Raw genomic sequence first — 22,967 nt, forward strand, 5'->3', positions numbered from 1 at the left:
TATTTTACACAGGATTTAAAAAACAAATTGTAAGAATATTAACGTTAACTGTAAAAGCATATTAATGAAAACAAATCCCGAGGGCCAGGTTTATGCCTTCGTTATCTAAGTTTTATCAAGTGGATACAGTCATATTCAAGTTCTCCTCCCTACCTGTTCCTTTTACCATGTCCAACTGCTATATTTTCACTTTTAAAAATCTGAGAACCAACTTATTAAATTGGTGTGGCCTAAGAATGATCCAGGAAAATAAATTGGTGTAGCCTAAGAATGATCCAGGAAAATAAATCGGTGTAGCCTAAAGCCGTTAACGGTGCAACTGTAAGGCAGGATATAGTAAATCGCATTTCTCCACATAACCACAGTTTTATGCTCCCCTAACATGAGCCTGTGGTGCTCCATGGTGCTGCAGTGTGTTTGTGATAAGATAAGCCCCATAAAAACAGATATTCATGGCTTTAACACACCACAGCATGTGCTATGTAAGGCACTTACACACTAAACTTGTGCTGCTCAATTGGACTAAAACAGACTTTTGCCATAAATCAATCAAGATATTGGAAGATTTTACATATTAAACAACGACTTTGGTGGTCTGTGAGCTGCACATGTACCTTCCACTGGACCTAATTTTTTATGCACCTAAGCATATTCCTGGCTATAACATGCCACAGCAGGTGTAATGTATGGCACTTACAAACTAAACTCAAAAAATTTGAAATACTGGCACGTGTAGCGCTCAGATTTTCAATGAGTTCTCACCACCCAAGGACGTGTCATCTATGCTCAATGAAGGTTGATATGCAATGAGTCTTATTTATCAACCTTACTGTATTTCTACAGTTTAAGGCTGGAAAATCATTGTGTAAATAAATTTGGCTGCCATGTTGATCCACATCAATTCAGTTTTAAGAAATTTGAAACCTTGTATTTGAGACAAAAATTGGCATTATTTCTTGGTAATACAGTTATAGAAAGACGGCAGACTAACAAAGTCAACCCCATTGAAGACTAACATTTTAACTTTTTTCAGCCCAGTGTTGCCGTCTCTCCATATGGAAGTTTATTGGCAATCGCCTCTCCAACTGGAAAGACTCTTCCCAGAGAGAAGTGATTATTCCTTTCCGCCAATTCCTTCATTACACTGGTGAAAAGACCCAATATAAAGACCTGTACCTAAACCCATGTAACGTTACCTGTACCTGTACCTGTATCTAAGATTTCTTTAGGTACACAGCTCTTCAACTTGAAACCAGCAATCTAACTTACATCTGCCCAATGTTGCCAGCTCTCCATATGTATTTTTTTTTATGGAAGTTTATTTGGTAATCGGCTCAAAAGATCTGAAACCAACAATCTAACTTACATCTGTCCAAGTTACCAGCTCTCCATATGGAAGTTTATTGGTAATTGCCTCTCCGACTGGAAAGACTCTTCCCAGAGAGAAGTAATTATTCTCACCCACCAATTCCATCATTACAGGTGAAAAGACCCAATCAAGACCTGTACCTAAACCCATGGACCTGTGCCTGTACCTAAGATTTCTTAAGGTACACAGCTCTTCAACTTGTAACCAGCAATCTAACTTCCATCGGACCAGTGTTGCCGTCTCTCCATATGGAAGTTTATTGGTAATCGCCTCTCCAACTGGAAAGACTCTTCCCAGAGAGAAGTGATTATTCTCACCCACCGATTCCTTCATTACAGGTGAAAAGACCCAATTAGGGCATTAGAGGCTCGACGTGTTTCTGTCGATCACCTATTCTCACTCGGTTACGGGAGCAGAGATAATCTCATCGCTCCTCCGGGTGTGAAAGGAGGGACTGACAATCAATTTAGGCTTCAACATACAGTACGTGTGTAATTTGATGCTCCCTGGATCTTTGTTGATATGTATTTTTTAAATGTAGCTGGACTGAAAGGATAAAATGAAAAAAAAAACAAGGAAGGCAAACTTAAATGTGCTTGCTCCTCCAGGTATACAAGGAGGGGGTTACAATCTACCTAGGACCAAACGTACATGTAATTTATTGCTCCTTAGATCCCTTTAATTTTGTTTACTATTAGATGAAGCTGGACTGGAAGAAAATACAAGAAAAGAACGGGCCTCAGAAAAAGGCAAACAAACATTTTGTGACTGCTACTGGGAGGACAATTTTTTTTGGCCTTAACATGTCATGTCATTTGTTGCTTCTTTCTTAGATCTTTTTCAATCATTTAAAAGCTGAACTGGAAGAATATAAGAAAAAACGAAGTGTTTTTGCCGACATGTTTCTGCCGATCACCCATCGCTCACTCGGTTACAGGAGCGGAGATAATCTTATCACTCCTCCGGGTGTGAAGGGAGGGACTGACAATCAAGTTAGGCTTCAACATACAGTACGTGTGTAATTTTTTGCTTCCTGGATCTTTTTACATATGTATTTTTCTTTTAAAGAAGCTGGACTGAAAGGATAAAATGAAAAAAAACAAGGAAGGCAAACTTAAATGTGCTTGCTCCTCCAGGTGTAAAAGGAGGGGGTTGCAAACTTGCAATATATTTAGGACAATTCATTGCTCCTTGGATCCCTTTAATTTTGTATACTTATTACATGAAGCTGGACTGGAAGAAAAACAAGAAAAAAACGGGCCTCAGAGAAAGGCAAACAAATCATTTTGTGACTGCTACTTGGAGGACAATTTTTTTTGCCTTAACATTTAAAAGCTGAACTAGAAGAATAGCAAGAAAGATTGTGGTTTTGCCGACATGTTTCTGCCGATCACCCATCGCTCACTCAGTTACAGGAGCGGAGATAATCTCATCGCCCCTCCGGGTGTGAAGGGAGGGACTGACAATCAATTTAGGCCCAACATGGACTCCATTACATGTAATCCACTGATTCTTGGATATATTTTGATTATTTTAAAAGCTGGTCTGAAAGGAAAACAGGAAAAAACAGGCCTCAGAGAAAGGCTAACAACAAAGTTACACTCCTAAGTGTATAAAAGGAGGGACTGACAATCAATTTAGGCCCCAACATATACTCCATTACATGTAATCCATTGCTTGTAATGCGTTCATGCAATTTGTTAATTCTTCAGTCTTTCTTACATATTTTTCAATGAAGATGAACTGGAATATAGACAAGACATTAAAGAATAGGCCTCCGAGAAAGGCAAACAAAATATTTTATGCCTGCTACTGGGATGTAAGAGGAGGGTGACAATCTATTTAGGCCCAAATGAACATGTAAATTGTTGCTCCTTGGATAATTTATTTATAAGTGAAACTGGATTGGAATCAAAATCTTTTAGGCCCTAAAGTACATAGTGTGGCCTAAAGCAGGCTTTATTTGCAATTTCAAATAAACAAATAAACAAGACAACAAACCTTTTGCCTGAGCAAAGCGCTGCTCGAGTGAGTTGGGGTCGTTGACCAGAGACTCATAGTTGTGCAGAATCTCGTAGAACTTCTGCCGGACGTCACTGTCCTCATCAAACAGGGCATTCTGCTGGACAGAGTTACTCAGACGCTCCAGGAACTGGTATGCTCTGAGGTGGGAAAATCATACATCTGTATTAGTCTGTATGTGTATATCATCATCATCATCACTGTATTCTGTATCTATAGTTTTTGAAGAGTACTAAAATAGCTGCATGATGATGATAGCTGCATTCAGTCTTTCTTCATCCTCTGCATGGCAGTAGTTTATATTTTACACTGAGTGACCTGTCACAACTTAACATTAGTACATCTAGCTGCAAACACTGTTGGTAAATGAGGATGCTCCTACAGTATTTGGTAGCAACAAGTTCCACTCTACAAAATTGAATTTTCGAAGTGTCCTTGTTTGATAACTCTATTAGTTTCTTCAATCTTTTATTTTCTGATCTGGTATTAGACATTAAGTAGTTTGTACATCCACTAGCAAATTACAGTACCAATGAAAGAAAACAAAATATAAAAATTATATACAGCTGCTATCACCAGAGATTGACAAACACTACCTGATTTTCTCAAATAAAGTACGGACCTGAATGCACCCCTGATTTGGGGTAAGTCTAAGACAGGTCCAATCAACATGACTAATTTAGTTTCTACTGATCAGAATAAGGAAGATATACCCACGTGGACTTGTCGTATCTGGGGAAGCCGTAGCTGTCCCTGTGCCCCCCGGGACAGAGAGCCTGCATCACTGGCAGGACTCCGGAGGAGGGGAGGGGCTGGGCAGCAAAGTAACCTGCAGAAACACAAACACAGTGGTTTAGATTTGTTATTGTCTTATTACTGTACAAAATGTACACATTCAATCATATGTGTACAGGCATGTATGACTCTTTGGGCACCAACAAAGGAGAAAAGGGCTGGCTGGCAAAGTAGAAATACATGTACAAACACAGTGGTTCAATAGATTCCTTTTTGTGTACACGTACATGTAGAACAGGCATATAACATAGTCTTATATGTACATTGTAGGATGCTTTGGGTAGAAACAAAGGAGCTGGGCGTCAAAGAAACCTGCAGCAGTTAAGATTCATTATTGCCATACTAGTCAGGCATATACATTTTGTATGTAAGTTTGGCTACCAAGAAAGGAGAGTGCCTGGGCTGTGAAGTTTTATAACATAATGAAAAATAACATCAGGCAGTTGACAAATATACTTAAGAGCAACAGACTGAGGTCAAAATTGGTGGGGCAACCAGTCGCTTGCATGGAATTTTGGTCTCCATGGATTTTGCATAGATTTGCGTTCCATAAGGTTTACCACACAGTTAATCTTTTGAAACCAAAAACTTTGACTTTACAAAATGTACCTGACTATTGGGTAATCTACATTACAGTCCTTATACATTGTATAATCATCAACTCACATCTGAAGTTTTGACCTTTCCAAGTTCCATTTGACCTTTCCCCCCTCCCCGGATGTTCTATCTCATTCGTTCCCAGCCATTTTCTCTGAGCCCCGACAATTACACACCTAACCAAGCCTTCACAGCTCCATCTGTCATGCTGGTGATAAATGTTGTGACCACAGATGTCGATTAGAGCAGACTCTCCATACTGTTAATGGCTAACGTCACCAAGGCCACAACATAACCATCCATTTCCTGGAGTTTTAGACGTTTTCAAGTCACTTGAATTTGAATTACACGTGGCTATAGATGGTTATGTTTATTATTCCTGTCTAAGAATGTTTATTAAGCTTTGACATCGGGGTACTCACAACCTAAAGGCAATTCAATTTCTAATAGATTTATATGAGTGATATTTGCATACCATCCTTATGAGTTAGTGACATTGACATGTTCAACAGTTGTTGTTTTCAGTTAGTTGTACTTGACAATGTGTTAAATAGTTTTTGCCACTTCATTTTAGTGATACTGAAGAAGAGTGGATGTCTGACACTCGAAAAGTCATATCCGATTTTAATCCAGTTGTAGAGATTGAATTGTCTTTACTAAGTGTATGTTTATTGTTTGTTTATCAGTTTCCTTGCAAAACAAGTAATCCATGAAAAAATTAACAACAAACCAACTTTTGACAACGGTAGAGAAATGAAACTTGACACCACAACTTGACATATAGTACATTGAATAATTGTTGTAACTTCAGAGTAACATTTGATGAGGCAATGACTAACGGCGTCCCTCCTAGTAACCATCAGGAATTCCGCCAAACCTTCCTGCCACCATGAACTATTGCAGGGGACACCGCAAATTTATAGTTTAATGGTTCTGCCAGTTCATTCTAGTGATGCTGCAGAAGAGTTAACAGTAGTTCACCTTTATCCGTGGGGTAACCTATATCCGTTGTTTTTCAAAACAGGGCATTTAGGAACATCAAGCCAACGGGTGGTAGATTTAAGCTGCAGTATACTGAATATATTGCAATTTGAAACCAATATCCGTCGACATGATATCCTCAAATATCGTTTTTAAAAGCAACGGATATAGATTACCCTACGGAAAAAGGTGAACTAGCGTTACCAAGTCCTTCTAAGCAAGTCGTCTTTAACACCAGTCCTGGATATCTGAAGTGTGGATACCTCGGATATTGCTGATGGTGAAATATAATTAATCTCTTTTAAGTCATCATTTTTACCTCCATGAAAGACTGTTTTTAATGTGTCTGCCTGTGTGTGTCTATCTGTCTGTGCATCATATGTGTGTGGTCAACAGTTACTCAAGAATTTGTTGTAACTTCAGAGTAACATTTGATGAGGCAATGAATAATGTCATTCCTCCCAGGTGGCCAAACCATCAGGAATTCCGCCCAACCGTTCTGAATGAATTATTGCAGGGGATGTCTCAAATTGATGGTTTAATATTTCCAGAGTGTTGCCGAGATTACGAATTACTGTCACCTTCAAATCATCGCATAACTCTTCTTTCACCAGTTGAAAGAAAAGATCAGGTAAGTTATTGCAAAAAGAGTAAGACATAAAATAATGTTATATCTCGAGGACACAATATAAGAAGGGTGATCAAACTATCCAAATGGAATCTGCAATTTGCAAATAAAAACTGCTGGCAACATCACTCAATTTGCCACCTTTAAATCATTGAATAACTCTTCTTTCACCCGCAGAAAGGAAAGATCAGTTGAACTATTGCAAAAAGAGTAAGACATAAACTAATGTTATATCTCGAGGATGCAATATAAGAAGAAGGCTCAACACAACCAAATGGAATCTGCAATTTGCAAATAAAAACTGCTGGAAACATCACTTATCAATTTGTCACCTTTGAATCATCGCATAACTCTTCTTTCACCCTTTGAAAGGAAAGATCACATGAGTTATTGCAAAAAGAGTAAGACATAAATTGATATAACATCTCCAGGAATATAAGAAGGGGGATCAAACTATCCAAATGGAATCTGCAGTTTGCATTTAATAAAAGCTGCTGGCAACATCACTTAATTTGCCACCTTTAAATCATCGAATAAATCTTCTTTCACCCATTGAAAGGAAAGATCAGGTAAGTTATTGCAAAAAGAGTAAGACATAAAATAATGTTACATCCCTGGGATGCAATATAAGAAGGGGGCTCAAACTATCCAAATGGAATTTGCAATTTGCAAATAAAAACTGCTGGTAACATCACTTAATTTGTCACCTTTAAATCATTGCATAACTCTTCTTTGACACGTTGAAAGGAAGGATCAGGTGAGTTATTGTAAAAAGAGTAAGACATAAAATAATGTTACATCTCTAGGATGCAATATAAGAAGGGGGCTCAAACTATCCAAATGGAATCGGCAGTTTGCACATAAAAACTAGTTGCAACATCACTCACTTTGGAAGTAAAGTCCAGGTGTGACTCCATTGCAATGTGTAGATATTGTTCAGTCAAAAAAACTACAGTAAGTAGCCACTTATTTGGAAAAATTGAGAAATAGTCTAAGGGTATTTCAATATTGTTCAAAATACTTCAGATATCCAGATATCCTTAAACACCCTGTTTTTAAGAACAATGGATAAAGGTTACCCCTCAGATAAAGGGGAACTAATGGCATGTGGTTTTTTGCAGGTGTGACTGTAGAATACGTCTGTGTCTGTGTAAGGTAGATGAGAAAGAATGTTCCAAGCCTAGAAAACCTGTCCTGTCCTTGGTGCTGAATATGCATTCCACGTCCGTCACACTTGGCATTTAAGTGTCAAGTATTGGAAATACAACCTGGCCTTTATGGGACTTCTGCGACAAGATAACTCTTGTCATCTATATCCCGTTGGCTATATCATTGTTAGCGTGATTTGTTATAAGCATCTTTCTTTGTTTTTTTCACATTACTTCAATTGTGAATTATTTTGATTTATTTTTTAGTCTTGCATGATTAGGGTTTGGTACCAGTGTTTCTTATTGGACCAGTCCAGAAAAAATGGATCTGAAAAAAAATCGATGGACCGGATGTTGGACCTAATGGAAAATGAACAGATTATGATCAGGCATTCACACATTTTGGGGCTTACCTGTCTAGGAAAATAACAAGTAGAGTAGAGTCTGTAGTCATTTCTACAAAGTTTTACAGTTTTACTTGGGAAAGGCACTTTACATGTATATCACTTTCCTCATTCAACTCGTGTGTAAATGGGTGTCTGATTTTGGTTGGGGAGATAAAGGCGGTGGAAGGAGAGGGTTGGGCTCTACCTTCCAATACCATGTATTACACCCAGTGGATAACAACCATACAGGCATTTCATTGGCGTCTTACTTATCATAATTTGAATACTGTAAATGCATTTAAGTTCACAGGGATTTAATTTTGCGGTAGCGGGAAAAAACGGACTTTTTGCTATAATGGTTTTTAAGTTCACGGAAGCACCATACACTGTAGTCTCTAACTGCCATGGAAAAATGTTCGCGGTGGCTTTTAATTCACGCTGAAGCGGCCACGGCGAAAACCGCGAACATTAAACCACCGCAAAATTTTCTGCACTTACAGCACTCCTACAAGCATGTCGGCGGATAATTGAATGAAGCAGTACGTATGGTTTACAGAATCTGATGTACTGTATGCTGTAATCCAACATGGAGCAGATGACATCAAATGAAAAGCCTGTATACGGTTCAAAGAAAGCTATATGGCACTACCTAAATCAGGGTTCGAGATACATTTTGTACCACCTGCATATGCAGGTTAGTGCAGGTAAAATTGGAGCTGTGCAGGTATTTCTGGTGTCTACCTGCACCTAATCTGCACTGGTCCATGTACTGCGTTTTATACATAAATATTAAATGTCACATGATGTAGGTGTATGTGGATTGTCATTTGCTGCATTGTGTTACCACCTAATGAAGTATTAAAAAAAAGTTGAACAATTTCAGTATGATCCATACTTCATAAATTCAGAGTGGTGCAGGTAGAATTTGTCTGGTGCAGGTAATTTCCAGTGTTACCTGCACCAGTGCAGGTATGCAGAAAAAAATATTTCGAGCCCTGCTAAATGTACCTTAAGTTTGTGAAAACTTTTACCTTTACTTGCCATTCATGGAGTCCAGCAAGAGTTACTGTACAGTAGTCAATTATGTGATAGCATGCAGTAATGTAGATTGAAGCAACCCAACCCAAACCATAACAGCAGAAGGGCAATCAATACGACCTGGCTGATAATACTCATCAGCCTGCTGCAGAAACCATTACTCCCTTCTTAAGTTAAGTGTATGTTTTTACAGGACATGAGGAAAGTAAGAGACTGATTTACATGGGTTTACGATCAACAGTGTGCACAGAATGGTAATCAAATCTGAATCAAAGCTAAGTCAGGTAGGACAACCTCCAGTAACTGTTGTTTACGTAACTATACTTTTGAGTAACAAGGGATACAGTATACTAATTGTAATCTAGGGCTTGAAATACCTTTTTCAGCATACCTGCACTGGTGCAGGTAACATTCAAAACTACTTGTACCAGACAAATTTTACCTGCACCACTCAAACACTACAACATTCAAATACAATTCAATCTGTACAACTGGATAAAAAAAGGAGATTTACTTCTGGACGTTTTGAGTGACATTCATCACTCTTTTTCAGCATCACACAACCACATCTAACTAGAAGAAAATGGTTGAACATGTCTAAGTCACTAAACTCACGGTGTGAATTTGTTAATATTCTGTCCAGGCATTTCGACAAACGTCACGAATTGCCCGCGGCTGAAAACGCGAGATAGCCTGTTCCATTCACACATCTGTCAGCTAAATGATCCGGTCAGCCATTAATAGGCCACGCATTAGTTTAATCATGGCGGCAATGGACTGGTGGATTTCATGGACAGTAGTCAATGGGCAGGGTCGGAATCGAATACATGGACAAAATACCTGATCTTGTACATTGTGAAGATGGATGTATACATTAGACTTATCTCTGAATGACCTGGCACATTTTCCTAAGGAAAGATTAAGATTCTGTGGCGAAACTTTCCTTCGTTTCTTTGTATGTTGTTTGATCATTCATTCCTTCATTCCATCCTTCATTCCTTCCTTCCTTCATTCCTTCCTACATTCATTCATCCATTCATTTATTCATTGATTCATTCATTTAAAGAATGGGAGTTCCTTACAGTCCTGCTGGTTGACATCTTTTACAATTGAAAAAACCTCACAAGTTGCCACTGTCAGTGTATAGTAAATATAGTTTAATCATGGCTGCAATGGACTGGTGGATTTCATGGACAGTAGTCAATGGGTAGGGTCGGAATCGAATGCATGGGCAGAATACCTGATGATATAATATTGTGAAGATAGATGTATACATTAGACGTATCTCTGAATGACCTAGCACATATACAAGTCATTAGGAAAAAGGGAGCAGCCTTGCATTCGGTAGGTCGTGAGTTCGATTCCCGGCCGAGTCATACCAAAGACTTTAAAAAATGGTACATGCTGCTTTCTCTGCTTAGCACTCAGCATTCGGGAAAGAGTATGGAAGTTGAACACATACCACTACCAGTGGACTAGCCCCCTGCTGTAGTGATTGCGTTGTGTGGCCCAGGGCTAAGGAAACAGAGATGGGCGACGCCCTATGCGCCATCAGGCGCGGGAAGGGTTTAACTTAACTAACTTCTAATTTAGACAATACTGAGGTGAGAGAAACTTTCGTAAGCTCGTGCATTCATTCGTTCATTTATTCATTTAAAGAAGGGGGGGTTGCTTACAACACAAGTCCTGCTGGTTGACATCTTTTACAATTGAAAAAGCCTCACAAGTTGCCTCAGTCAGTGTATAGTAAATATAGTTTAATCATGGCTGCAATGGACTGGTGGATTTCATGGACAGTAGTCAATGGGTAGGGTCGGAATCGAATGCATGGGCAGAATACCTGATGATGTACATTATGAAGACGGATGTATCAAACGTATCTTTGAATGGCCTTAAGCACATTTTTTGTTAGAAAAAATGGAGCAGATAAAGACAATAGTGTGGTGAGAGAACCTTTTGTTTGTTTGTTTGTTTGTTTGTTTTCATTCATTTGTTCATTAAGTCATTTAAAGAAGGGTATTTCCTTACAACACAAGTCCTGCTGGTTGACATTATTCACAATTCAAAAAGCCACACAAGTTGGTTGCTTTTTAACTTAAAGAAGTATTATGCACACAAGTCCTACTGGGCTATCTAAATGAAAGAGCCACAAAAGTTGGAGCAATCTAGGTGCTGATCTGGCACAAAGTTCTTTCCAGGTCACTTAAACTTAAACAAGTTGAAGCTGAGCTTGTTCAAGGCAAGTCCTGCTGATTCAGAAGTTACACTTTGTGCACAATATTGTATGTAAAAGGAATTACAGGCACATAAGCTGGAAAGTTAAAATGCTGATTTTGGAACAGCTCCTTACAATAGATATAGAAGTCCTGCCAAAGTTTCCTGTATAATATATATATGAAAGAGCCACACAAGTTGGACACTTCTAGCTGCTGATTTGGCACAAAGTTCTCCACAAGCAGCCATATATATCACTTAAAGAAGAAAAACTCCTTACAATACAAGTCCTGCTGAAGTTTTTTGTATATAAAATCATGTACTTGGAAGAGCCACGTGAGTTGACTTTTAGATGCTGATTTGGCACAAAGTTCTCCACAGGCAACCATATATATCACTTAAACTTAAAGCTCCATACCATATATTCCTGCAGAAGTTATTTACAATGATGTACTGCAAGCGTGGGAGATGCCGATCTATGGAAACTGCTCGAGCTGAGATAGGATCAGCTTCTTGCTGGCATGTACAAGACTTTTCCAACGGTTTCTTGTTGTACATGGAAGAGCTACATCTGCACAAGTTGGCAACTTTTGGATGCTGATTAGGCTCTGTACAGGAACCCATACATATCACTTAAACTTAAAGAAGCAAAGCTCCTTACAACTCATCTAGAAGTCCTGCCAAAGTTTCCTGTATATATATGCAAGAGCCACACAAGTTGGACACTTCTTAAGCTGCTGATTTGGCACAAAGTTCCCCACAAGCACTCATACGTATCACTCAAACTTAAAGCTCCATACAATACATTCCTGCAGAAGTTATTTACAATGATGTACAGCAAGTGTGGAAGATGCCAATCTATGGAAACTGCTCGAGCCAAGATAGGATCAACTTCTTGCTGGCAGCTCGCAGTGAACAATGCCAACCCTACCGTAGGCTCGCGATAAGGGTTCGATTACCCGGGAGGGTCGTTCATTCTCACAGACGGGGAAAACTTGGCGAGGCAAGAGCAGTTAGGAGTGAAGGTTGCCGCATCGATTCCTTCAAGTATAAAGAAGGGCATGTCTTATCTTTGGATGCCTTCTGGAGCGTTGAAGGATGCTTATGTACCGGCATTGAGCCGGGGTTTGATGCACAGACGATGGAATTTAATGATTTTTGGGGGGAAAGATTTCTTAGATATACTTTAATAGCCTTAACGTTAGCAAAAACATTGCTTTAGTACTGGTGTTGGCATTTTTCAACAGAAGTTTTAGAAAGCCAAGTTCTCTACAAGTACAGATGAACAAGAATCATAATAACGATGATGTAATGCTACAACTTAATCTTAATGTACCAGCATTGAGCCGGGTTTGATTCACAGACGCTGGAATTTAATGATTTTTTGGGGAAAAGATTTCTTAGATATACTTTAATAGCCTTAACGTGAGCAAAAACATTGTTGAAGTACCGGTACGGTGTAATGGCATTTTTTAACAGCATTGAGCCGGGGCTTGATTCACAGAAGCTGGAATTTAATGATTTTGGGGGGAAAGATTTCTTAGATAAATACTGAGGGAGTGCAAAAACATTGCTGAAGTACTGGTGATGGCATTTTTCAACAAAGTTTTGTAACAAAAAGTTTTCAGCAAGTTCCCAACTGGTACAAAACAAGAACCATAAGAGACGATGGAAATACTTGCAAATTGCTAATTCACCTTAACTTGGCTTAAGTTTATTCATACATTGTATACATGAAGTTATTCTATACACATTGTTTCTAAAAATTTTGAAAATGTTGAAATTTGAAACAACTATCCATTGACTTAATATTCCTAAACACCCAGAGTGTGTTTGAAAACAATGGATATACCCCACAAATAAAGGTGAACTAGCCTTAACAACGATGTGAATTAATTATAGTTACACACAGTCCTGTGTTATCAATTAACGTGGTAAAAGTCTTATCTTTCAATGTCTTCTTGTACGTAAAAGAATATCTTCAGGCTTTTAGCCAGCCATGCGTCATGACTCTTGGCGTCATCTGAACATGCTTTTCTTGAAAAAAAAAAAGAAATTGGATGCACCATACGGCCTTACACTGGACACCAGATCCTCTGAGAATTATAAAATTCTGATTGACCAGGGATGCCACCAGGTCATTTATGGTCACCTCTTCTACTGTGACCTCTCTGACAGTAATTTCGCCCCTCAGGAAACCTTAGAATGCACCAGTTTAACTTAAAATTCTGCATCATGGAAGGTGGATGCCCCTGGACCCCCTGGCCCCTGGACCCCCCTACAATAAAATCCAAGCTAAAAACTTGTGGCCCTGAACATGTGAACCTTGTCAGCATCAAGTGTGATAATTCAATAAACACGTTATCTTGTCTCCTCTCATCTTCCTAAGACAGACAACTTGTCTTGTCACCTAGACTTGCACTGTTAGGTCAATGAACTCAGGAGAATTAGATCAGCGATTCAGCATGTTTTCAACCAGTGACTTGTAATAATTAGAGTACTGCCTAATAATAGTATCCAGGTGCAGGTGTCTACCCTTTAAGGCGTGGTCCCATTGTCCTACGGTCATTGACCGATTTTGAGGAAGCATTGTTTAGTTGAGACAGTCTCATCCAACCATTGACAAGACTCTTGGACAGGTTTTTCCACAACATTGTTACAAGACAGATGAACTTTGTACAAACATCAACAGTTACTCTCATAATTCCACCAGGTGCCATATTACCACCACATTAAAAAAATTGAATTTCACTGTCTAACTTAAAAAAGAGTCTAATTACTAATAGTATGATACATAGCCAGTAGCAACAAGAAAAGAAAATTGTTATGTCAGGCTGGTTTCAACTTGTGCTGATGAGTATCTCTCTCTAGACTAGTAAAATGCCCAACATGTAAACAAACCAGATAGGATTTCATGTCACTAGTGAAGTTCTTTACCTCAACAGTTTTACATGACATGTTTGCATGTTATCATTAGGTACTGTATATCCACATGTATGTGTGTCAATTAGTGCTAGATGAGAGTAGCTCCTTGAAACTATCTTGGGTTTTTCATTTGTTTTTCAGTCCAAACTAAAATTTTCTCTTACAATTGGTATCAGCATTAATTGAAGCCTGTGACCAAAGCAAATGAGATTAATTAAGGCCAAGTGCAGCACCATTCATATGTTGCTAAGGGAGACCCCAGAATGTTCAACATCAAGGTTGAAAGTCCAATGTTCGAAGCTTTGTACAGTTGGCTCTCAGTCCAGACTTGGCAAACATCCTGCAGAACCACCTGTCAGGGCTCGAAATACTTTTTTCTGCATACCCGCATTTTGTGTGTGCAATAACGTGCCTGCAGCCATTAAAGCCATCTATAGGCTGTCATAGTTTGCCTTCAAAGTATAGCATGCATAGCGCAGTGGCTAGCAGCCCTGCCTCTGGAACCAGATGTTGTGAGTTTGAGTCCAGCTGTGTAACTCACACGGCATACATGATATCGGAAAGGGTTGCAGTCCTTAGGATGGGATGTTGAGCTGTGGTCTACTGTTGTGCTTGTCAAAAAGAGCTAGTGGAATTTCCTGGCACAAACTAATGATGATTTAGCAGGGCTCGAAATCCTTTTTTCTGCATACCTGCACTGGTGCAGAGGTAACATTGAAAATTACCTGCACCAGACAAATTTTACCTGCACCACTCTGAATTTAGGAAGGATGGATCATACTAAAAACTGTTCAGGAACCACTGCTATTTTTTCTTATTTATGTATAAAACCCAGTACATGGACCAGTGCAGGTTAGGTGCAGGTAGACATCAGAAATACCTGCACAGCTCCAACTTTACCTGCACTAACCTGCATATGCATATGGTATTTTGAGCCCTGTAACATGGAACACAACATTTTTTCCCTAAGGCCTGAGCAGGTTACTGGCACCCTGCCCAGATACGGGTGAGTAGGCAGGGCAGGGCAGAGAGAGGTGGGCATTGAACTGTGAGGGATCCTCTGGTGAAATTCAACAAGATCTGCTGGCAAGAGTCTGGTTCTGCATCAAATGCACTTTGGGCCACACTGTCTGGATTTTGGAAAATAAGAAAATGTGCCTTACCTGGAAATACCTAATGAAGACAAATTCCAAAGACCAGTTTATGCCTCGTTGAAGTGAATACAGTTTTATGAAGTGAATAACCGTTACTAAAGTTCAAGTTTTGCTCCCCGCCTGTTGCTTTTATGATGCCCGCTAATATGCCAACCAACGATGATGATGATGATGCTAATACCATGATATTTTTAGTTTAAAAAATCAGAGAACCAACAAATTTAATTGGTGTGGCTTATGGGTGAGTAGGCATGGCAGCAAGAGGTGAGAATTGATCTTTTAGGGGATCCTCTGCTGAAATTCAACAAGATCTGCAGGGAAGAGAAGTTCTGCATGAAGTGCATTTAACATCCATTGGCATAATACCGGTCGGTTTACTGCAATTTCTCAAGCAATGCTAATTTGGCAAATGATCAACGCATCATTTTCTCCAGTTACATGTTGCTGTTACAGCTTACCTTTGCCACTTCTTCTGTGTAAATTATTTTGTCTCTCTGGTCCTGCTAAAAACATAATATCGTAATTGGAACACACCGCGGAATTGCACGGAGAACGGGCACGTGGTTGGAAGGGGGTGCACTATACCGGCCGAACGAAACACGGCACAATTAACTGCCGCTATGTACCTTTATACATCCTCTGTTGTTCCTTTCTTTCCTGTTAGTAGTTGCACAAAACAAAAATCTGCATGAGCATACAAAAAGTCATGAGAAAATGGGCATATACTGACAAGAATTTTCATTTAATTTTGGTCCGTCACAACCGCTGTGACGTAAAACTTTACTGCTGGCCGTAGCATTAAAAATGGCGGGGAAAATGGCGGCGTACGTTCAATTTGACCCATTCAGCCGTAGATCCGGGCGATAATGCAACGGTTCCTCACACTTTTACACGAGTTGTAGGTCACCAAAAGAAATTCAAGATTGCTGTTGAATCATGCTCGTCTTGTGCCGTGAGCACATGTGATTATTATCTACAAATCTGGCGATGAACGTGACAGTGTGTTTGTCCCACGACGAGCTCACCTGCCCCGAAAATGACCTGAAAACTCAGTTGGCCTTATTGTCTTCGAATGCATTGTTATCGATGCTTTGTAAATGATGTATTGGACACCTAGATGTCTGAAGTGTGCATACCTCAGAAATAACTATTGTTGCATGTGTAGATCTCTTTAAGTTCCACTATTTTTAATCGACCGGTATAAGGCTTATGACCGGTATTATGCCAATGCATGTTACATGTAGGCCACACATATTTAATTTGTTTGTTCTTGGAGATTCTTAAATAAAAATTTAGCAAGCGGACATCATTCAATGTAAATTGAACCTTCAAATAGTTATTGTATCATGTTGTTTCTGCATATGTCTGTTATCAATGATGTGTATCTAGCCTGTTGCAGCATGAATGTACAATAAAGGTCTTTCATTTATTCTTTGAATTTCCTAAAATACAATAAAAGTCTTTCATTTATCTATTCATAAAATAACAGGATGGAAAACTTGAACATGACTGCAACAACATTTTCCACAAAATGCAGTCTGAAACCACCGTCCATCCACTTGATATCCATAATTACCCCGTTTAAAAATGCATGAATTTAAGGTGGAGGGTAGGACAAAATGAGAGTTAGCAAACGTCTCCAGATTCATACTAGCTACAATCACATGTACAGTGCTCAAAATTCTGGTGGCAACCTGAGTCAAAAGACAGATTGTGCCATCAACATTCCAGGTTGCCCCACTTCCAAGTTATTACTTACATTCTTCACATCAGCTACTTATCCATAATCTTTTTTCCCGGTTACATGTCCCATGTTTTATCTTATCAAGAAGTAAAAGCTTATGCACGTAGGTGTGTGTGTGTGTGGGGGGGGGGGGGTGTTCCAACTGTTAAATTTCAGGTTGCGTACTGCGCTACTTGGGTTTAAAATGAAGTTGCCACAAGTGAAATGTGGTTGCAAGTGTGCAAGTGTGTACTTCGAGCACTGAATCATGATTGATAATCAAAACCCTTCCTACATTTGAACCTGTTGCTTAACACTGCGCTGATTGGCACCCTTAGGCAGCTAATGGGTCCGTTATTTACACGTTCTTCAGCTGCCGAGAGAGCACCAGCTTTATTTCCTGTAATTTGCGGCAACACCGGGTGCCAATTTCCTGGGAAAGTGTTCCTGCCTGCAACAGAATTGCCAGCGCAACAGGCGAGGATGAACCTAATGTATGAGTTGTTTTAAAATGCTGAAAAAGTTGGTTGTGTGGCGACAATTACTGCAAGGCATTTGGGCCAGAAACCAAAATCAAATCATGTACATGTCATGCTACAAATCTTTTGCCCTTGGGGAAGGCACTTACAAAATGTACCTTCATGACTTTCCTCACTCCACCCAGGTGTAAAAATGCATACCTGACTTCAGTTGCAGGGCTCAAAATACTTTTTTCAGCATACCTGCACTGGGGCAGGTACCATTGAAAATTACCTGCACCAGACAAACTTTACCTGCACCAGTATGGATCATACTAAAACTTCAAAAACTATTACTATTTTTTCTTTAACTTATACTGTATATGTGGTAACAGTCAATGCAGCTGATAACAATCCATATACACCTAAATTTATGTATAGAACCCAGTATATGAACCAGTGCAGGTTAGGTGCAGGTAGACATCAGAAATACCTGCACGGCTCCAATTTTACCTGCACTAACCTGCATATGAAGGTGGTATTTCAAGCCCTGTAAGAGTATCTTTTTCAGAGCGTCTAGACTATAACACTTACTGTACAATCATATGTATGCTACAGGGTGTCTTCAAATCGAACGATACAAGTTTAGAGAGTGAACTGTACTGACTTTCTCCATGCGGCCGCGCCGGCTTCTTCTGTCGGATGGCCATGAGGATGAAGAACAGCACCAGGGGGATGAACAGCTCAAACGCAGCAACCCACTGGGAAAAAAGGAAACAATACGTAAGTTATGCACATTATGCACATGAAACAACTAAACTTTATCTAACTTAATTCTAAGGCCAACCAATTTATTTTGTTGGAGCGGCAAGATATAATAATAATTTGTTGGCTCTCAGATTTGAAAGAAAGATTTGAAAAAACCCTTAACTGGAAAATCATAATGATGAATGAAGCCTGACGACCAGGTTTGTGCCTTGGTGCGGTCAGTTTTATGGGGTGAATACTAGTCAAGTTTTCCTCCCTACTCTCTTTATGATGTCCCAAAAACCAAAAAATTAAATTGGTATGACCTAACCAACATTTTAAATAGTTGGGACTTACCAACATTTTTGGCTGACTAGGGTTTTGAGTTTTGTGGCAGATAGTAATTCAAGTTTTGGCCTGATCTATTTTGGATCTAAAAACCTACACCAGTCAAGAATAGAGACAATACAGCCAGGATTAAAACCTACATGTAGTCTATATATGGTCCAGAGGAAGAAACTACTGTACTACACACTGTTGCTTAACCTAGTTGGGACTGACTAATTATTAGGACCAGAGCTGTCTCAAGGACCTGTCCCTCCATCCATATTATAATGTTGGGACAGACAAAATTTTGTCCATTTCATGCCAAATATCTTGAAATAGATGAAAATGTGTTTTCATGAGCTTAAAATGACAACTAAAAGGAACATCATGAGGTCCTTAACAATGTGTGGGACAGACAGAAATCTAAAGCTGGAGACAGACACTTAGTAACATTATTAAATAACAGCTCATAATCACATGACTGAATATTTTACAATGAACAAAAAAAATTTCATCAACCTGGAAACTTCCAATATCAACCATCTACGCTTTAACTAGGCAGACAATACACACAACATAGTGACTTCAAACTCACAAATTTACCACACAATACATGCGGTATATGATATAGATGTATTGTGTAGTCAGGGCTCGAAATTCATTTTTGGGATTAGGTGCACTGGTGCACCCAGCTTAGAAAATTGGGTGCACTAAAAAAATTTTGGGTGCACCACTTAACTTTAAGTAATAACTTAATAATAAAACTTAGTTACAAGCTATCGAATTCTTAAACAAGTACCATGACAGACATTTCCATTATCTTTCTAACTTAGATGTCAAGAATATGTTGTATACTAATATACTTTGATATCTTAACATACATAAACCTAAGAAAATATATGGGTGCACCCTGTGAAAATAATTGGGTGCACAGCTCCAATTTTGGGTGCACCTGGGTGCACATGCACCCAGTATTTCGAGCCCTGGTAGTTCATTATAACATGGCCTGAATGGATGTCATAGTGAATCTATTCAAACTGTTGGCAGCCTTGTAGCTTCTCAGTGATGCACTCAAGCAGTGCGACTATGCAACAATTCAAAACAAAGAAAAGAATGGTACCAAAAACCTTTCTACTTTGCACCTGGTATATAAATATTTGTTTGACTTTGTTTGCACCTATTTCCGTCATGATAGCGGACCTGGCTGATTTAATCAAATCACAGAGACCTACATTTTTGTGTATGTTTTAAAAATGGCTAATCCTAAAAATAAAAACATATTTATGAAACATGATATAGTTTTCACATGCATGTACATGTAATTTCAACCTAAAACCCCTGGAAGGGGACATTTGCCTCCAGGACCCAAATATTTTCGAAGACAAGATCTTTTCACCAAATGATTGATAGTCTCTTCCCATAATCTTTCAGCAATCAGCTGTTTCTAAGGCCATAAAAAGGTTACATTTTGGTTCTGATCATTCTTAATCTTAAAATTTTAGCAAAGAACATAATCAAAACAGAAAGCTGCAATGAAAACTTGCAATTCTGATTCTGACTCCCCAGACGATATGTGCCAAAGCATTGATATTCCTATTGGACTATATATTGTTTTCATTTTAATATTCCAATTATCATTTTACCTAAATTTGAGAAATCTCATTGGTATGGCCTAAAGAACGCCCTCTGGGAAGTCGTGGGGCGGATTCTTGCTCAAAAAGTGGGTCACAAAATCTCCAGCATAGCAACGCCATGAATAAAAGATGAGGACGTATTAAGTAGCAATCTGAATCTTCAAAAGCCACAGATATATTATATATCGTTATTAAATATTTCTGAGGGAAACTATCACAGAATTTTGTATAATGTGTAATGAATCAACTACTGATCACTCTGAGAGCGGAAATGTTCACTGGGATTGGTGGTGAGGAAATGGAGAAAAAATTAAGCATTTTCTTTTGATGTCTTAATGCTCAAGCATGTCTTTAGCCATTGCATCACAAGGAACCACAGACAATATGTGATGAGTGAGTAAGTATGACTATGAGAACCATCTAGGACCTGATTTTGGACCAATTAAAAAATTAACAAATTATGTCACCAAGAAAAGAGCGAATTATAGGAGAGTTGATAGTCATTTTTACCAAGCTTCTATGCTCAATCTTGGTCTAAAACACAGGCAGTTAGCATTGTTAATGTTTACATTTATGATGGATGTTGGATACTCCACCAAACAGAATCCTTTGTAGCCAAATGGACCATTGTTTGGAGTATTGCCCAGTCATACATGTAAGTTTTCAAAGATGATTGTACCTGAACCGTACCTCACGGCACCTGCACCTGAATTTTCTGTACTGGTACCCACCCCGAGAACCAACCAATTTAACTTGGGTAGCCTGGACACCTCACCTCACCGGTCCCATAGCCTTATGATCTTATCGGCCGTAAGGGCAACAATGACATCAACATAAGTCTTCCATCTTCGCCTGGACACCCCAGGCATGAATTAAGACCACAGGCCAGACAATTTACACTGGTATAGTTAGCTGCTATCGTGATGCAGGCTGTGATCCCAGCCCTCAGGCTGTGAATTACATTCATAACCCCAGACTACATGTTATCATTACCAACTGATTACGCTGTAATGAGGTCACAACTCTTGTTGCGGTTCCTTTGGATTACATGTTGCAAGTTATTACTAGTAGTGCAATGGCGAGTTTTCAAACTTAACAAAAAATTGATACTGGGAAGTTTTCTTGTTTCGAAGACTCGGCAAGTATTTGCCATTACATGTGCATAATTAGTAAAATATTTATGTCCATTAAGGTTTGCCAGAGGTAAATTGTGAACTGTAATATTGCAACATGATATGTACATGTTAGTAGATATGTACATAGTAGATACCAATTGATGAACTTCAAGTATAATATCATACTGTTTTCTTTTTCTTTTTTTAAATGTTACATTGAATACCATATGCCATATTGGATCATCCTTTCAGAAATTTACAGAAATTTTTTTTGTATATTTATGCATTTACACACAATAGCTGTAACGTTGATTTTATATTAATAATACTGCAACTCATATTGCATCAACTCTAGCCTTGCATTTATCCGAGCCTGACAAGTTTGAGGTTTCAACACAGTCACCCATTTTACCTGAAACTTCATCTTTAAGTTTTACTGACTGATTGAGAATGTCAATGTACTGGTGAGGTTAGGTGAGGTGACATGACGTTAAGTGAGAATGTTTTCAATAATCTTAAGGTGAAATATTCCTCCTCTTTGATTGCAACAGGTATCTACAAAACCAATGATCAAAACAAAACATCATGAGCCTGAAGATTTTAAGGTTTCCATAAATATTTTAAAATCTTGCTATAATTTGAATAATTCATTGACTGCAATTTGGTATGCAGTCACTTTGAAAGTAAACCACAGTCCTAAGCTATCTACAGATCACTACATTTGCGTTTATGAAATTGTGGCGAAAAACAAAACATTACCTCATTCCTACATTGGGTGTGTCATATCATAACAACAGTGGCCGCGGGTGACGCAATATCAAATGTATCAACACGTTATACAGTAACGTTCTGACAAAATGTAGCAAACTCCACTCTACTGTAATATTGCTACTGTGTGTGTACATACAACTGAAACATGATGTGACGTTGTTAGTGACATTTTAAAATGAGGTCCCCATAATTTTCGTCTGCTACGCACATCACGTAATATGTTTGTAAACAAAAGGATACCAGCTGTTCAACAACCCGGTAACCTGACCCAGCTTTCGGACACCAAAACAAAATGGTGCCACTCAAAACGCCATTTACATACCTTCACTGTAGTTTGAGACGTCTTAAGAAAGGACAAGAAGAAGGCAAGACGACTTACGGGGCTGCGTTTCTTGAGGGTGAAGTTCTTCCAGAGCAGTAGCCGGAGCTGGTGTAAGAACCCCATCTTGTATTGTTGGCAGCTCAACTCGCGCCCTGGCGGTCGTTCGCAACAACACTGGAATATTCGTCACCAAATTAAGAACCTATTCACCAGCTTTCACGCCTAGTCCAGGCCCGTGAGAGCCAGTGTTGTGAGGCACAGTCAAGACGGGAAATCTTGAAAATCTGATGCCGAGAAAAAGAAAATTATAAATCTAAAGGCTAAGCCTTGATATCGAAGAGAGACGACACAGCACGGTCTCTAGGCCAGGAGCCTTTCGGTGTCCCGGCGTTCGCTCATTCGTACCCCTTGCCTTCTTAATGGATCCTAGAGCTCCAAAATTGCTCTTAAGTCCTCGCTAGCGAGCAGTACCCATCAATGACTTGCAGGCAACCGGTCCCCACTGCAGTTGACCTACTCGAGTCCCGGTCGGGCTCCAAACTAAAACCTTGGCTGCCAACCTGCAACCAGCTGGGCCTCCTCTGGCACCCCGCACGCACTCAAACACCCCCAG

At 39.2% G+C, this 22,967-nt stretch overlaps 1 protein-coding gene across 2 annotated transcripts in view; it reads right to left on the reverse strand.

Annotated features, from left to right (window-relative positions):
* LOC118420736 (ATP-binding cassette sub-family A member 2-like) overlaps nt 1-22,943 on the reverse strand; it is a 98,873-nt gene extending 75,930 nt beyond the window's left edge. For both annotated transcript variants that reach the window (XM_035827692.1, XM_035827691.1), the window contains exons 1-4: nt 22,412-22,943; nt 18,106-18,199; nt 4,109-4,220; nt 3,371-3,531 (exon numbers count right to left, since the gene is read on the reverse strand). In XM_035827692.1, the coding sequence (XP_035683585.1) occupies nt 3,371-3,531; nt 4,109-4,220; nt 18,106-18,199; nt 22,412-22,477 (433 nt within the window). In that variant the 5' untranslated portion in view covers nt 22,478-22,943. The remainder of the gene's footprint in view (nt 1-3,370; nt 3,532-4,108; nt 4,221-18,105; nt 18,200-22,411) is intronic.
* Between the last annotated feature and the right edge of the window lie 24 nt (nt 22,944-22,967).

Source organism: Branchiostoma floridae, chromosome 8, assembly GCF_000003815.2.
Source record: "Branchiostoma floridae strain S238N-H82 chromosome 8, Bfl_VNyyK, whole genome shotgun sequence".
Classification (NCBI taxonomy): Eukaryota; Metazoa; Chordata; class Leptocardii; order Amphioxiformes; family Branchiostomatidae; genus Branchiostoma; species Branchiostoma floridae.